The sequence below is a fragment of the Sander vitreus genome, chromosome 12 (genome assembly GCF_031162955.1).
Source record: "Sander vitreus isolate 19-12246 chromosome 12, sanVit1, whole genome shotgun sequence".
Lineage (NCBI taxonomy): Eukaryota > Metazoa > Chordata > Actinopteri > Perciformes > Percidae > Sander > Sander vitreus.
The window spans coordinates 1,911,609-1,930,444 of NC_135866.1; the positions used below are offsets into that span (position 1 = coordinate 1,911,609).

Genomic DNA, 18,836 nt, shown 5'->3' on the forward strand with positions numbered 1-18,836 from the left:
CCTTCCAGATGTGTGTTAAGAAGTTAGCCACAACACAACACGGCGAGCATATTAATGAAGTGTATGAACGAGCAGGGTTAGCTCAGTACTCCAGTTGCTTTGGAAGGAGGTGGGAAGGAAAGCAGGGTTGTGTGAAAGTGCCCCTTCTCCGTCTGGATCTGATTTATTTAAAGAGATAATCTTCCACAAACCCATTTGTGTTCAATATGCTAACAGGTGCTCACTGCTTTGGTCAGTTTGCTTTGCACTTACTGACTGTAAGAAGGTTTTTTATTCAATTGTCACTCTGATTCACTTCTGTAGGTGTTACAATTTTCATTTTTGAATCAGCCGTTGTGGAAATTGCTGCTAATGCTAACCTGTGATTTTCAATCATTGTTATATTGATTCAGTCTCAAGTCAAGATTCTATCGCACTTGTTCTGGAGCTTTCTACGGCATCGCACAGTCTTCATCACACTTTCTTTTTTGATATGGAACTTATAGTGTTGCATTAGCATCTTTAACAAAAGAATTGATTATGGTGTCAATACTGTGTCCTTTAAAACCTCATCTTTGATTGATGTTAAACTCTAGCAGCTAGTTTTTTTTAGCAGTAACAGATGGAGAAGTTATGAAGGTAGGTCCCCCACCAATGGCCATGGCATATAGCCTGAGAGGCAAATCCCAGTGCAAAGAAAGCCATACAATAACAATTGAGCGTGTCCTGGATGAGAATATCTGCATTTTATCAAAGCTTTTTCCATCTGGATTATTGTGGATGGAAGAGGTTGCTGTTTTAGTGAGTAAATAAAAGTGTAATTGTAACTGAGTCTTATGTTTTATCTTATTGTCTTATTGATTTATTTGAAACGGGGGCAATGCACAAATAAACATTAAACTTGTAATACAAGAGAATATGTCTTGGGACCGGTTATAGCAACAATTGCTAATTTCCACCTGTAGTCCCAGGGCAGGTATGAAATGTAACAGGACTATAGATGATGTGGTGTCAATAGTAATTAAAAACAAGCAGTTTAGCAAAACCAAAAACAAGGGTGGTTTTCTCGGTGATAAATATAAAAAGCTTCAATGGAATAAATGTATTGATTTGGTGTATTTTGTATCAGTTGGTGGTATAGAGATCCCCAAGCCACACATTTTCTTCCAGATTTTCTTCCAGATTTCTTTAGCCAACACCTCTTCAAGATACCACAATGATTTTATACATCTCCTAACCTTCTCTTGCACTTCCTGCTCCTGGTGCTTATTACGTTTGACATTTAGCCCACTTGCACTTACTTTCCTATACATGACTGTGGGTAAGAGTGCCAGTTAATAGCATTACATGTACATTTAAATATCTGCTGTTGGGCCCCCAGATGGAATGGCGATTGTTTTGCCCTTGGGCAAGGCATTTGTTACTGACAGCTGCATTTGGAGGGCATACCTAGCCAGTTTGGTTAATGAGTGTTGTGAGGGGATGGAGAGCCGGCTGCAGGCTGCAGACTGAGAGACTGAGAGACTCTCTCTTAACCAGAGTGTGAAGCGACAGAGCCACTTCATTAAACGGCCTGTCTCTGTAAACACCTACTGCCTCCAGGACTGGCTGCACTGACTGACTGACTGACTGACTGACTGAATGAAGCCATCTGCATGCAAGACACACACACACACACACACACACACACACACCATGTATCTCTGCCTATGGCTCTTATTTTATGAGCCTCTGTAAGACACGGCAGGAAGGTTTGATGCTATGAATAAAAATGCCATCCAATAAACATCGGCTCTATAAGACTTTACAAGTGAGCACTTAAGTCCATTTCTCACCGGGCATGTAAAGCTTTCTGTGAACACATGGAGAATAAGACTGACAGACAGAGAACAAAACAGTCAGAGATGGGGAGAGAAAGAACACATTTTGTACACTTCCAGCTCAAATACCACAATTTAAACATCTGAGGTGTCAGCGCCTCGGATGCATTATGTTGCCTCAGAATTACCGTATGTCCTACAGTGTTTTTGTATTTTGTTTATTAATCTCATTTGATATAAATGATTACGGATGATGTAGCTGCAGCAGTAATATTATAGTTTATCCCCGGACGTATGGACAGTAAAATGTGTCTTCATCTGTGTAGGTTTGGTCTCTGCTTTTGCAGCTGCTGTTGGTTACCTATGCAATTTTAGTTGTTTAGTTGTGTTTGCTAGCTGCACCGTCTCCTGTATGATGGTGTTAGATACACTGCATTGATCTGGTCTCTCTCAAAGGATGACATCTTTTTGCTGGTTTCTGCTGACATCTTCACGAACACCATATCACAGCAATGTCCCTGCTTCGATTCAGGCCGAGGACCTTCATTGCATGTCCCTTGTCTCTACTTCCTGTCTGCGTCTTCACTGTAAGAAATACGAAATCAATTATTTGTCTTTTTTTAAAAGCTATTTTTCCATTTAGAAATTAAGCGTGTGAGGATGAAACCTTTTTTAAATGTAGTCTATACGTGCGAAAAAGATTTCAAAACGCATTCAAAGACTTTAGGATTGTGACACCTCCGACGCCCTCCACCTGTCCACCTCCTCCACCTTAGAAACCTTAAAGTTCAAGTTAAAGAATCATCGATTTACAAAACAAAATTAAAGAAATAATCAGACACATATTTGAGACATACAGTAGCTCTGTCCGTCTACCTGTTCTCCATGTGTCCAGCATTTTAGACACACCATTTAATCAAGATGACTGTGAGAGATTCAAGAGAGAGAAAAACAAATTTCCCACGTCCAGCTCATGAAGGGGTTCTTTGAAAAGCTCCACCTAACAAGCTGTCTGTCTGCATGCTAACGCTGTTAGCCAAGAGGAAAAACCAGCAGTCAACAGAGGAATTCCTTGAGCCTGAGACAAGCTGACTGTGTGAACTTGGGTCCAAACCTTGGTTTCTCACCATGTGGGAACACATCTGGCTTTCAAGAGGCTTGTTTTTAAGAATCAGAATCAGAAATAGGTTTAATTGCCACAATAAGTACACTTATGTGGAATTTTTTTTTTGTGAATGGTGCATACATAAACAAACAAAGCTGCTAGTAGCCAAGGAGACACGGAGGATTCAAAAAACATGATGGACTCTTCAGAAGAGGTCATTATCTTCACTGGAGTTTCTGCGTGGGAAAGTCACCGGACGCTACAATCTTCTGAACATAGTCACACTGAGAAATCCAGAGAGAGTTGTGTGGAGCCGATAGTCTTAGTCAGCTTTGTAGAAACTCATTCGGCAATGGCTTGGATGTAACAGACGTTCGTTAATATCAAAAGAAACGCAATAAAGCTTTAAACATTTATATGAAATAAAACATAAATACAGAAACAAATATATGTACATACAAAATAAACTGCTGCATAAGAAAAAAGAGTCAGTGTCAGTGGGGGTCCAGGGCCTTGTTGGTGAAGCTGACTGCAGAGTGTATTGCTGTATGGAAGGGTCTCATTAGAAATGCATTCCACACATTCCTACATTAGAGCTTTTACTGCTGATCAGCAAGCCGCCATGCCGAAGGAATATTTTGATACTCTACCCAGCTTCCTTATAGGAAAACTCTCTGTTGTCTTGTCAGAGAGGTCAGAGGTCAGCTCTAACACAGAGACCCCAAAGCTGGTATGGATTTTCTGTCTTGCTCAAGGACAGCACAGCTGATATGGGCACACAGGCCCAGGCTCTCTGTTTTCAGCTCTTAGATACTCACCAGGCCAAGTTGTTTCCACAGCTGACTGCAAGAGGAAGATGCTTTTTATATCACATAACATGTTCTCTATAATATGTTTCACTTGTATAGCACTTATCGAAACAGTCACAAACGGCTTTGAGACAGTATGGTAATAATAAAAGACAAATGTGTAAACAAGGAGAATGTCGGCTATGAAAATCATGGTAAAAGTATGCCAGCAAAACACTTAGAAACAGCTATGTGAAGACTGTAAAAAGTCACATGTTCCGCCCAAGATGTTCCAGTCTTAATGTCTGAGGCATCAGAGACTACATCCACTGGGTTTTCCCATCCTGTCGGTCAGAGGGGAAAATCTGAGGCTGGCTCAGAACTGATGGGCAGCACAGATGATCTGTTGGGAATATTTGCAGTCTGATTTGAACCGTCCTGATGATATCAAACATGTCTCGTACGTGTGACCTGGTATGCAAAGTCCTAAAAACATTCTGTAGTGTGTAGGGAAAAGCTATAAGTATACAGGGAAGTGCATTTCCCAGATAACAGTGATGTTACAGAAGTCAGCATGAAATTATCATGACTGGAAAAGTCATGTCATGTGTCTAAAATCTTTTTTTCTTTTTTATTCTGTGGCTAAAACACATATCTTTATTATTCAAGTGCATTTTTTTGAAAATATCCCTTTAGCATGCCATGTCAGCTGCTACTTCAGTAATTTCCTACATTTTCCAGATTAACTTTCAACAACCCTTAAAGATGGACCCTGAACATTTTATCAGAATACAGCATTGGAAATCTGCTTAGAAATATAGGAAATGTAGGATAGGATAGAACAACATAATGTTATTCTGCTAAAAAAAACATCACATTCATAATTAGTTTCACTTGTTTTCATTTTAAACAAATTGTATGTCCGAATACAATACACATTTCTATAGGCTCAGTCTGCCACTTCTTTAAAACCAATTCCAGTGCTGGTTCCATGGTATCAGAATTTTGGATCGTTGTCATAGAAACATGAATTGGTCATGTGATAAGGGCTGGGGAGATTGGCAGAACAGGCAGCCAAGTGACGGTACTCTGATCCAATGGAAGTCACAATTGTCAGATTGACAGCACTCTAAGGCACCTGGGGTAAAAACAGAGTAATCAAGAAAAACGATTATTTCGCACATTACGTTTTGCAAGTGAACTCTTCCTTGGTCTTGTGTTCTGAATAAGAAAAAAAGTTCAAACGGGAAAAGTATGAAGGGAAATATCACAGTTCAAAGTATGTTCTCTGTTGGTTTGTTTAACTTATTGCATTGTTTTTTAAGTTTAATAAATGCAACATCTTTTCAAAAGTCAATGAGTATACGTGTTAAATAATCCTGATTTCAACACTGACCAAGATAATCAGGATTTTTTCCATAATCTAGCAGCCCCAGTTGAGACTGAAGTGTTCTTCTTATCAGCCTGAACATGCATGCATGCAAAAGAACATATCGATATATGGAACCAAACATGTGGTCGGATATCTTACTTGTGGGAAAAGAAACATATGATTTTCTCGGAATTTGCACACAATCTGGAGACATAGAAGTTACACTCACATTCCCTACACTCTGATCTATAGATCTTGTTCTTTGCGATTAAATGTACCTTAGATAATATGACTTTAGATATTGATCTTTTCACCGTGCAAAAGAAGGTAGATGAGCAGATGTTTCCATTGAATAATTCACCATACATCTGCTGTATCTGAGAATCTTCTTCACTGTGGAATGCTCAGATTTGCTGCTGCAACGTGGAAATCTTCCATCGTTCACTCGAGACAGCTGTCTTGATTTAGAGTCCCACAGCAGCCTCAGCTATAAGGACGAGAAGACAAAACATTGCAAACAAAGCCGGTCAGCTGACCGGATTGGTATTTGGAGAAACGCCTCAAATCAGTCGAAATCCGGAAGCACTCATTGTCCAAAACATGTCTGACAAAAACAGATATATCGTTTGTTGTGGTTTCACAGTTTGGGTGTGTCTGTTAAGCCTCACTAGAAGTTTGTAACAAAGTCTATTGGGGTTACGTCGAAGAATAGCTATAAACAGTTATTTAAAGTTATTAGTGTTCCTGGTACATGTTTATATGACAGACACAAAATAAGTCAGTTTACACTAAGAAGTCAAAGTAATCAATACCGACGCAGTAGCAGCCCAAGTATTCTAATTTTGATCCTCTTGTACGGGTCAAGCTCCAAAATGTTTGATCCTACACTTCCCATAATGCAATTTGATAGTGTCTTTCGTTAGACCCTATATGCCTCCAGCCTGTAACACCGGCTTTCTTTTAACATTTGAAGTACATTGACTTTCTTGTGTGAAATCAGTGGAATGACTCTATAAAATGCAGAGTTTTTGGACGTATTAATTAGGCTCAGACGCAACAATTAGTCATACACATGTTCAACAGCTGTGTGCATTCAAGCAAAGACTCATAAAAAACACCAGCGCCCAATAATCTGTAACATTGATGTTAAAAAGAGAGCTAATGGGCTCCTGGGTAGCTCACCTGGTAGAGCCGCGCCCACAGAGGTTTGCTTCTTGACGCAGCGGCCGCTGGTTTGACTCTGACCTGTGGCCCTTTGTTACATGTCATCCCCCCCCTCTCTCTCATGTCTTCAGCTGTCCTATAAATAAAGGCCTCAAATGCCCCAAAAAAATTATCTTTAAAAAAAAGAGCTCATATTCATCCAAAGGTCAGCCCATCTTATTTATCACTTTGTGTTTTTTTCAACAACCTAAACTTGTATCTCCTCTCTCCTCCTACAGGTACGACTACGTGGAGGTTTACAACGGCGGAGACGAGCTCTCAACCATGTTGGGAAAGTTTTGCGGGAAGATCGCACCGTCTCCGATCATCTCCAGCGGCAGCCAGCTCCTCATCAAGTTCGTCTCTGACTACGAGACACACGGGGCGGGATTCTCTGTGCGCTACGAGGTCTTCAAGACAGGTGTGTGGTCTGTGGTTTCCTGATGTCACTGCTGAAATGTCCTTGTTTGTCACTGATTGTATTAGACAGCAGCATTAGCTGAAAAGCCTAAGCTAGAACAGAAGCGGAGCTGCAATTGCTCTGCTGTTTTCTACACACTCCGCTGAATGTGATGAATCGCCTCATGGGAAGCAGCCAATGTTAATTCAATTGTAGTTTAGCCAGGTTTCCACAGGTTTGTTCTGTAGCTTTTGGATCAATGGCATGTATTGACTTTCTACAATGATAAAATAATCAGCAGTAAATACTTTCTTTTAAACACATTTTACATATTTTAGGAGGCTGGTACACTGTTAAAGGACAGTAGAAGGTGATAACAAATCAAAATGACTGATGCTGTCCTCTTAAAGGGAAATCTGGTGACATACAACCTGGTTGTCATTTGCAGAGTATTAGCATTGTACAAGATAACTGATCACTAAAAAGATGTCTAACGGGTAAGATTAGACGCAGTCAGGTGATCATACCGACTGTAAAATTATTCCTACAGCTGTAGGGAATCTTAGGGTGCTTTCACACCTGCCTCGTTTAGTTTGGTGGTATCGCACTAGAGTTGGTTTGCCCCACTGGTGCGGTTCATTTGGGCAGGTGAGAACGCAGTAATCGCACTCGGATGCACTCCAAAAGCGGACCAAACAAGCGTACCGAGACCTCCATGATGAGGTAGTCTTGGTACGCTTTCAGTCGAACTGTGGAGCGGTTCATTTGTGGTGAGAACGTGATGCGAACCAAGGGGAAACCGTCCAAGTTTACAAACTCGTCAACTGATTCGGACCAGAGCAAACAAACTAGAGTCTAGGTGTGAAAACGCCCTTACAGGACAGGGTGAACACTTAAACACAAATAATGAATACACTCGGAGAGAGGGCAGACCTCCACCAAGGCATGAGCTATCTCACAATGTTAATGCAGTGGGAACATTCCCATTCTGGAACTCATTCTACCGTCACCACATGAATGCAGCACAAACGCTCTATCTCGCAATGTTAACAAAAAAAGTTAAAAATAATTTGTGTATTCGCCCCGTGATTCAGATCCGCTCCAAAATGTAATGTGCTCTTCCTTGGGCCTGGCTTCACCCTTTTTTATGAAAATCAGGCCAGTAGTTGACAGACCTGCTGACAGACAAACCAACAAACAAACAGAAAACATGAGCTCCTTAGCAGAGGTATTAAATATGACGTAATGTGAACCAAGTAATATCACTCTATGAAAACTGCATGTTGAGAAATGTAATAATAATCACAGTCTAAATATTGAAATTATTTATACCACATGCAATTCTGCACACGTGTGCACATGTATGTTTTCTTACACCCTAAAATAACCTTTCAGAGACTATAGTTCAAGGTGTTCCCACACTAACGTCCAGGGCTGTTCAAACAACCTGAGCTGAACCTTTAGTACACTGACCTCTAAGCCTAAAAGGTAAATAAACTCAAAGACCCAGAATGCCATTGGAGTAACAGAGAGTCCCAGCAGGGCAGGATGCAAACAGGATGGACCTACATAAACACTGCCTGTCGAGGAAGGAACCTTGCTCCTGTGTCCTACATTTGTATTTGCTCTTCTCTCTTGGGTCCACTTGAGTATCTGCCAAAACAGTCTCCTGTGACCACTTCAGTTTCCACCAATAGGGACTAGAGATAAATCAGATAAAAAGGGAACACGCAATTACATGAGGTTCGTCTTCTTTTTTTATTTGTTTGCACCCCTGAGAGCAGAAACCATTCACAGAATCACAGGATCCAGGAATAGGAATCCCCAGGTGGACTAACGTTGAAAGCATTGTAAAATGAAAAATGGATGGGCAAGTGTCTTTTTTTATGTATTTAAATGAGCAGTAAGACAGTGATCCGAGTTTGGTTAGGGACCTAATTCACACTGGAGCTTCTTTAGGCTCTGCACTGCCAAATGTTCTCTCTAAACTACAGAGTATGGCCCTTCTTCTGATACACCTTTCAAATCTAAATCTCTCATCTTTCATTTCAGGGTGCAAAGTGGAGCTTTGACTGATGAATGACGTGATGATGGGTGTTATTAGAAAGTCAGAATAATGAATCTTTAAAAGTAGGTCACCTAGTATTATCAGCTCAGAAAGAGCATTGGTCCTGAATTTTCTTCCAGCTGGGATTTTTAAAGATATAGCTTCCACATAGATGTGTGATGATTTGTTTTTCAGCTTTGATCACTGTTATAATGATCAAATCAGGATTTATAGTACATTAATAGTACTGTCTGGGTCACCGTGCTGTTTACTTTCAGAAAAGGTCCCACTTTTTCTAAGTGGACCATTGCTCTGACTCTCTAGTTTTACTGTAAAGCAGTTAGTGGATGAATAAAATGAGAGAGTTTGATTCCCTCATGTTGTCAGGTCTGCTGGTCTGAACCTGCAAGGTATGAACATGTCAGGTGAGTGTGTGTGTGTGTGTGTGTGTGTGTGTGTGTGTGTGTGTGTGTGTGTGTGTGTGTGTGTGTGTGTGTGTGTGTGTGTGTGTGTGTGTGTGTGTATGTGTGTTCTTGTTTAACTGTATTTGTGGGGTCCAAAATCCAGGAATACAGTATACTTGTGGGGTCCAGACAGCTTTGTGGGGCCAAAATGCTGGACCCCACAAGTTTAAAGGTCTGTTTGAGGGTTAAGACTTGGTTTTAGGATTAGGGTTAGAATGAGGTTCTGGTTAGGGTGAGGGTAAGGGTTAAGGTTAGGCATTTAGTTGGGATGGTTAAGGTTAGGGTAAGGGGCTAGGGAATGCATTATGTCAATGACGGGTCCCCACAAAGATAGTGAGACGCACTGTGTGTGTGTGTGTGTGTGTGTGTGTGTGTGTGTGTGTGTGTGTGTCTGCGTCTGCACGCTGCTACTGCGGTCCCTCCTTGTGTTTGTCACAGAAACAGAGCAACTGTTTTCCTGTTGTTGTTGAGCACGTCCGGCCGCTGTCTGTTTAGCTGCAGGACAGACACTTCAGAATGTGTGTGTGTGTGTGTGTGTGTGTGTGTGTGTGTGTGTGTGTGTGTGTGTGTGTGTGTGTGTGTGTGCTCGACCCTTTTTGTGTGTTTACACAATATCTTCTTGTCTTTTGTTTGTCTTATGTTGCTACGTGCCTATACAGTATCTGTCTGTTGTTGCAATTCAGTGTGTGTGTGTGTGTGTGTGTGTGTGTGTGTGTGTGTGTGTGTGTGTGTGTGTGCGTGTGATCGACCCTTTTTGTGTGTCTACACAATATCTTCTTGTCTTTTGTTTGTCTTATGTTGCTACGTGCCTATACAGTATCTGTCTGTTGTTGCAATTCAGTGTGTGTGTGTGTGTGTGTGTGTGTGTGTGCGTGTTATCGACCCTTTTTGTGTGTCTACACAATATCTTCTTGTCTTTTGTTTGTCTTATGTTGCTACATGCCTGTACAGTATCTGTCGCAATTGTGAGTGTGTGTGTGTGTGTGTGTGTGTGTGTGTGTGTGTGTGTGTGTGTGTGTGTGTGTGTGCGCAGCAGACAGGTGCACGGGACCCCAGGCTCATTTAGCTAATGGGCTGTTTGTCCTTGGAGGCAGCAGGGGTGACCCGCAGATGAGATGGATGCTCTGGCACAGAAGAGGGGCTTCAAAACTAGGACAGCCAGTGTGTGTGTGTGTGTGTGTGTGTGTGTGTGTGTGTGTGTGTGTGTGTGTGGTGTGTGTGTGTGTGGGGGGGGGGGGGGCGGGATGTGTATGTGTTGGCCTCAATATGGGTCCTCTACCCTCTAACAAGTTAAAAACAGCACTTGTACTCACTCAGGTAATCCCCCTGCCATGTTGCTGCCTTCCTTCTCGCCACATTTAAAAGCCATTAGAGTCGGAGCAGCATATTGAAACTGGCTGCTAAGTGGAGCTGCTGCTCTGCTTACAAACAGGCTTTTTACTTTGTTCTGTTCGGACTCCCCTCTTTGTCTCTCTCTCTGCCTGTTTTTGTCCACTGATCTCAGAATATTTTTTTACATCTAATAGTGCAATAAAATAGTAATCTGTGATGTATCAAAATATATGTGATATTTTAGACATACAATTTGTATATGTCATTTCTAAGTTTGCATATATAACAAAACAAAACCCAATATAATAAAAGTAAAGTAATTATGATCGTGGGGGGGGGCGAAGACATCCTACAAAAAAAGCAAAGTAAAATGATTAGAAGAAATCAATCAGTGGGCACTGCTATTAATTTGAATCAATGAAGAAACAAAAAGCAACCAGGCAATTTGTAACACAATTACCAACATTTTAACAGTGGTTTCTTGTATTAGATTTTTTTTTATTTAACATTATAAAGTCTAGCCTATAAATGGACATACATACATTACAACAAATACATATTATATTAAATTTGCCGAGGATAGACTCAATACAATGAAATACATAACTTGTTTCCATTCTAACATGGAAGACAGAGACACAACTTTCACAGAGACACAGTTGTCATACAGGTACGCTGTACCAACATATAACCGTGACCACCAGAGATATACACAGTTAGGAAAGTCCATAGAAATACGAGCTGATAAACTGTGTCAATATGAAGACATTTTCTGTAATGATTTTGCACAGGTCTTTTTTCCATATTTCAATTTTTGGATTAACAGAAATGTCCGTACACACATTCTTTTCATGTGTGTAGCTAGCACTGAGGACACTGACATCACGTCCTCTGTATGGACCTTTTTCACAGCAGATATCATAGTAGGAAAAGCACAGCTGATTGATAACCTTAACGATGGCTCAATTCCATCAAGTGTCCCAGTGAGATATTTCAGTGAGTCAGCATGCACCATACCAGGGCCTATGTCCTGGTATGCAGCCATCATTAATGGTTTTGAATAAACCTGTGCTTTTCCTACTATGACATGTCAACATGTCTGCCGTGAAAAAGGTCTATTTCTTAGAATTGTGGAATTTAAAGTACCTGAGGAGTTAGTGTCAGTCACATGGTGGATGATTTTTTTAAAGCTTGTTCTGACTTTAGAGGCAATATAATAAAGTCCTGTTTTACCTCTCCTCCCTTGTTTTGGTCTCTCTCCTCCACGTCTATCATTAGGATGAGAAAATCCTAGAACGCAGCCACAAAGAGCTGCAACCCTCGCTCAGATGACAAGTTCTATTTGGCCTTAAAGATAGCGCGGTGCAATAGTGGGTAAATCTCCGGACTAATGAGCATCGGGCTGTAAAGCTCTGGCACATCCGCCTCTCATAACCATAACCATAACTCCACCCTCTGCTGACCACAGAACATTTATAGATGATAGCCATGTGAGCCCTCTTCAGCGTCCTGGAACTATATTTGCACCGACTCTCTCGTTTTATTGCAGGTTTTTAAACCAAAAACACATGTCTCAGTGGTTAAGTCGAAAAGTGGGCGGGGGGGTGTCTTTCCTACTTTGAGCCACAGTTGATTGAAGGGTCGTTGATAAAAAAAGATAAAAGACAGAAAGATGGATGGGCAGAGAATGAGAGATGAGAGCGATGTAACATGCTGTTTGAGTAAAGAACACATTGCGATAGTGACGTGACATAATAACAGATACGCTTGAACACACTAGTAGGGTAACTATGTATGCAGCGTCTTTGAACACCTTCTTATATGCAAACCAGTGGCGGCTGCTGGGCTTTCAAAGAGGGGAAGCTCGTTTTCGGCCTACATCATAAAAATTGTAAAATTTTTTATAATAATATATATAATACCAAGAAATAGGTTGCAGCAGTTCGTCTTTCAACAACACTTGCAATATCCACATTGGGACTGAGCTTGTATAGACTTTTTGTAGTACAAAATTGCTGTCAATCAAAAGGAGACGCAGTCTTTTGACAGACCCTCCAATCATCACGCAGAAGCCCAGCGTCCAGGCCAGCCCACTGCTCCATTAACCCCCAGAGACGCTGAGTGTCTGTGGGCGGGACATAATCGCAGCATTTATCCAATGACCGTCTAGTTTCTAAACACTGTTCAAATCAGCCCCATTGAAGTCAACGGACGCCAGGCTTCAACAGGGAAATGCACTGTGACGCTACGGGAATGTATGAGAAGGAAATCGAGTCAGCTGATTCTGAACAAACTCGTCTTCGAGATGAACGTATTCTAACGCATTTTTAGTCAATAACATGTTAACACAATAGTACATATTTGACCATACATTTTTTGACATTTTAGAGGAAGCTGAGCCTCCCTTGCAGTCTTAAAGAAATTGCCTCTGATGCAAACACACAGTCACGTATTGGCTCGCTTAATGATTTTTGAGGGGCAACTTTGACATTTTGGGACATTTAAACAGAGAGAAAGCAATTTTTTTGCTTCATTTTGTAGCTTTTTTTTTTACAGATAAAATTAATAATAATTTGCTGGACAGTTTAGCCACAGGGCCAAAATTATAAGTCTGGTTGAAGGAGTGCAGGCTCTAATTGCTTTCTAGTTTACAACATTGTTGATGGAGTGGTTTTTTATGAAGTCAGCCATTTATTCCACTTTTTAGATGTTTACTTGCTTGTCCTCAGATCAAAAGGTGCTCTGTTGCTTTCATCCACAAGCTCTAAAAAGAATCAGCTGGGGATGGGCTCGAAAAACCACCTAAAGTTGCCCATGAGGTTCAGGTCTCACATTAAAGGGATAGACTGATTATCAACCCTGGCTGATTATCAGGCTGTTTTTTTTGGCAGTTTGCAGATTATCTGTATCAGCGTTTTATTTACCTGATAACTGATAAAGTTAATGAATTAAAAAGTGTTCTACTTTAACTCGGCTACAGCTCTGGGTCTGTCCCTCTGCTTCAGTTTCACTCACCAGTCTGACTTAATGCCCCCCCACAACACTATCTGACTCTCTGTTACTGGGGATTATGATGAACGTTTCTAATTCATTAAATAATAGCTTAAAACCGGCCTTGAAAAACAAACAGTATCGGTCGATCCCTATTTTAGACAACGATATTAGTTTAAATGGATACTATATTTAGAATATTTTCACCGTCAGATAGTTTGATTTGACGGGGAACTGAAGCCATTATATTGCTCTCTTCAAAGCCACCACACTCCTTTGACTCATTTTACCTCGCAGAACACGGAGTTGCTGCTCTACCGCTGCCTCCATCTGTAAGTTTGTGTCATTGACTTGGATATTTTAAAAGGGTTGGGGAACTAACAAAAAATAAATTAAAAAAACTAACCAATGGAGGCAGCGGTAGAGCAGCAACTCCTGTGTTGTGCGAGGTTAAATTGCTGTTTTTGTCAAAGGAGTCTGGTGGCTTCAAAGAGAGCATGGATAACGGCTTCAGTTCCCCATCGCAAAGGGCTGTTTGAGGGCAACGTAAATGGGTGAAAATATAAAATATCTAAATATAGCATCCACTTAAACCGATGTGAACTGTGTTTAGCTACGGCCCCCGTCCGTAGCAGGACATTGCTTAGCTTCCGTGTCGGTACTCCTGCCTGCTTCTCCAAACTGGGGGGCGTGCCGACTGCCATCTACTGTAGCTGACACCCTGACTATAGAGAAGTAGCTCATACAACCACACAGTCCAATCTATCTCTTGCATGATAGCAAAAGAAAAGGTGTGGTATTAGTTTTTTTATTATCCAGACATTGTATGAACTTTCAAGGATATTTCTGCCCTGAAATCCCATCACTGTCATTTCTGAGCTTGATAGACATACAGCATCAGAGATTTCTCATGAGGGCTAGATTTACTCAACCCATCTGCACATTTGGCACACACACACACACACACACACACACACACACACACACACACACACACACACACACACACACTTGCATACACTGGAAAGTGTGCCAGCTGAGCAAGAGAGAAGCCTGCCTCATCCCTTACACGTCATTCATCATGTTGCCCTTTTAATGACACCACCTGTGTCAACAGCAAGGGCTCCAGTGGAGTGTGTGTGTCTGTATGAGGATTCATGTTTACAGGCATGCTCAGCAAACATGCAGGTCACATCTGGCTTGGCAACATAAGAACCCCCAACACACACACATACACACACACACACACCCCTAGTGCCTCTAAGGGATGCTTGACCCTCGTCCAGGCCTCGTGTCGTCTTTCACCCACAGAGATCAGTCACCGTCTTGTAACATCGCTCATGTCACTTTACGACTACAGAGGTGTGAACTGGCAGCCGCCAGTTGACGGATGCAAGCCGACGTAGAGATTTTCTGCGAGCGGTATCAGCAGTGTGGACGTGACTGAAGAGAGAAAAGCTTGTGTACAAAAAACCGACAATGACACAGCTGCTGTGTTCCCCCGTCACTCTGTTTGTACTTTTATCAGGAGACACTTATGTCATATGTTACCGCTTAGTGGATTTGTATTTGGTTTTCAAATGTTATGTTGTTGAAAAGCCTTTATTTCATTATCCTACAATCCAGAGGAGCATGTGATGCTTACCAGGAATGATGTGGGTGGGTGAAACTCAGTTTTGTGTCTGTTATATCAGTGAAACAAATAATTTACAGGGTCTCTCTTGCATAATGCTTTCTGTGCCTGTCTGTAACATCATGAGCAAAGTCCCAACATGATCTCAACAGCATACACTCTTATCATCACAGTATTCATACAGTAAAATGTTGCAGATTTATGCATGGAAATAAATAGAGATGTGGCTCTAAAACATAAAGATCAACACATCGACTTATTTTAATGTTGCATACATCATTTATATAGCATAGGATTTTACAGGAATGTACAATGCCTTGATCATAATGTAGTGCAACATCATCGCACTACAACAACAATGGTGAGATGAATATAAAAAACGGAGGAGGATCTTAACACTCGAAGGTGTTACGTGCAAAATGCATGCATGAATGAAAGTGTGAGATAATAAAACATCATCGTCCAAGGGTGCAAAACAACAGCAGGCGATGTTTGTGGAAGTAAAACATTATTTATAAAGCCCTCATTTAAAATCTAGCAAATGATTATAAGTGCTGTACATAGCGAAAAAAAATAGATAGTTATCAAAAAGCAGTAAGAAAAAATCAGAGCTTTACAATAAAATCCCTCAAAGATAATATTGAAACACAAAGCATGTGTGTATTAACCTGAGATGGACAAAGTGAATCCACAAAGTCGAGAACAGCGCTGATATTTGACTTGAATACAGATTATTAGGTTGTGGTTGAATGATTATGTAGGGTAGTGTGCCCATTTGGATGTGTCTAATGAGCTAATAGGGTGGTATTTGTCGGTCTATGAGTGCGTCTGTGTGTGTGTGTGTGTGTGTGTGTGTGTGTGTGTGTGTGTGTGTGTGTGTGTGTGTGTGTGTGTGTGTGTGTGTGTCTATGTAAACAGCCTCTCAGTGTCTGGGACTGTCCCCCAGTCACAACACAGACACAGACGGCTCCGACATGGGGAGGGGACCAGTGCGTCTGATTGGACGGAGACGACATGAGTTTTGTCAATAAAACATCCTCCTTATTTAGTCTGTTACTGGCTCTTAAAGGCTGAATTCTGCTCAGAATTTTTTAAGGCAAATCAGTCACTTTATCTGGATCCAGTGAAGTGTTGTTTCTTATTTCATGTGCCATGTGTCTTCCACAACATTGTTAAAAAAGAGAAAATCCTGTCTCACTAAGAGATTTTTCCCTGGATTTCCACCATTGGTAAGGAGAAAATCGAGTTTAAAGACTCAGTCAAAGTTCATCTTCATTCCAGTTAAGTCCCAGCTGTAAAAGTGTGTTAGGCTGCCAAAGATTTAGACACCCAGAAAGGTCAAAAAACATTTCAGGGTGTTTCAGTTTATATGTGCATTTTCAAAATGTCTATATCCTTATTTTTGCAGAAGGAAAAACAACAAAGTTCAAAATTATAAAATACTGACTAAATGGTAAAGAGTATCAGTTCAAACAGGCACAAAGGTTTCTTTTGAGGATATTCTGGCACACTAAATTCAAAGACCTGATGCACGGAGCAGCTATGAATAGTGTCTCAGCTTTCAGTACCACAAATGGATTACTTTGCAAAAAATACTGAATGCCATATTTGAAGTGAAAGAGATGTGTGAACGCCGACCCCTGAGAGTTCACACCTCTGTCCGAGCGAGAAAATAGTCCCTCTGTCCAAACACGTCCTGACACTTGAAGGTCCTATGACATGCTGCTTTTTAGATGCTTTTATATAGGCCTTAGTGGTCCCCTAATACTGTATCTGAAGTCTCTTTTATATAGACCTTAGTGGTCCCCTAATACTGTATCTGAAGTCTCTTTATATAGACCTTAGTGGTCCCTAATACTGTATCTGAAGTCTCTTATATATAGGCCTTAGTGGTCCCCTAATACTGTATCTGAAGTCTCTTTTATATAGGCCTTAGTGGTCCCCTAATACTGTATCTGAAGTCTCTTTTATATAGGCCTTAGTGGTCCCCCTAATACTGTATCTGAAGTCTCTTTTATATAGACCTTAGTGGTCCCCTAATACTGTATCTGAAGTCTCTTTTATATAGGCCTTAGTGGTCCCCTAATACTGTATCTGAAGTCTCTTTTATATAGGCCTTAGTGGTCCCCTAATACTGTATCTGAAGTCTCTTTTATATAGACCTTAGTGGTCCCCCTAATACTGTATCTGAAGTCTCTTTTATATAGGCCTTAGTGGTCCCCTAATACTGTATCTGGAAGTCTCTTTTATATAGGCCTTAGTGGTCCCCTAATACTGTATCTGAAGTCTCTTTTATATAGACCTTAGTGGTCCCCTAATACTGTATCTGAAGTCTCTTTTATATAGACCTTAGTGGTCCCCCTAATACTGTATCTGAAGTCTCTTTTATATAGGCCTTAGTGGTCCCCTAATACTGTATCTGAAGTCTCTTTTATATAGACCTTAGTGGTCCCCTAATACTGTATCTGAAGTCTCTTTATATAGACCTTAGTGGTCCCCTAATACTGTATCTGAAGTCTCTTTTATATAGGCCTTAGTGGTCCCCTAATACTGTATCTGAAGTCTCTTTTATATAGGCCTTAGTGGTCCCCTAATACTGTATCTGAAGTCTCTTTTATATAGACCTTAGTGGTCCCCTAATACTGTATCTGAAGTCTCTTTTATATAGACCTTAGTGGTCCCCTAATACTGTATCTGAAGTCTCTTTCCAGAAATTCAGCCTTGGTGCAGAATTACAGCCACTAGAGCCAGTCCCACAAGTTTATCGGTGTTTTTTGCCCCCAACTGCTCTAGGATTAGGCACTGGTTATGGTTAGGGTTAGGGGTTAGGGGTTAGGTTAGGGTTAGGTGCCTTGAAGGCAGAGGTCGCAGCGCTGCCTGGAAGGAGCCGTTGGGGGCAAAAAACACCATTGAGCAATGGTCCCACAATGAGCTTTCCTTAGTATGTGCCATTTCTGTGTCTGTAGCTTTAAATGCTTGAGGAGGAGAGGGGGGGGGGGGGCAAGGTGGAGGGTGGGGGTGTGACCTTGACCAACTGCCACTTTGCTTGTTTGAAAGCCATGATGTCTCTCTCTCTCTCATGGGGGGGCCAAATTCTCTGGGCGGGCAAAGCAGAGAAAGGAGAGGTAACCTTTCCCCTTATGATGTCATAAAGGGAAGATTCCATTTGGCCCATCTGAGCTTTCATTTTCTCAAAGGCAGAGCAGGATACCCAGGGCTCGGTTTACACCTATCACCATTTCTAGCCACTTGGGGACCATAGGCAGGCTGGGGGAACTCATATTAATGTTAAAAACCTCATAAAGTGAAATCTTCATGCCATGGGACCTTTAAAAACTCATCCGTGTCTTCTTCTTCCCTCGCAGGCCCAGAATGTTCCAGGAACTTTACAGCTCCCAGAGGCGTCATCAAGACACCGGGCTTCCCTGAGAAGTACCCCAACAACCTGGACTGCACCTTCATGATCTTCGCCCCCAAGATGTCTGAGATCGTGGTGGAGTTTGACAGCTTCGACATGGAGCCCGACACCACGCCGCCGCCAGGCGCCCTCTGCCGATACGACTGGCTGGAGATCTGGGACGGCTTCCCAGCAGGTGAGCAGAGGGTTTGGCTCAGGCTGGGGTGGATGAGAAAAATGGAAATGTTGGTCAAAACAGGAGCTCAAGCTGGTTAATAAAGGAAATATTTCTAGTGAAGCCTTGA

General features: G+C 41.5%; 1 protein-coding gene across 2 annotated transcripts in view; it reads left to right on the forward strand.

Annotated features, from left to right (window-relative positions):
- The window catches only part of LOC144526208 (neuropilin-1a-like), a 101,032-nt gene that overhangs the window by 20,023 nt on the left and 62,173 nt on the right, over window positions 1-18,836 (forward strand). For both annotated transcript variants that reach the window (XM_078263506.1, XM_078263505.1), the window contains exons 3-4: window positions 6,507-6,688; window positions 18,500-18,727. In XM_078263506.1, the coding sequence (XP_078119632.1) occupies window positions 6,507-6,688; window positions 18,500-18,727 (410 nt within the window). The remainder of the gene's footprint in view (window positions 1-6,506; window positions 6,689-18,499; window positions 18,728-18,836) is intronic.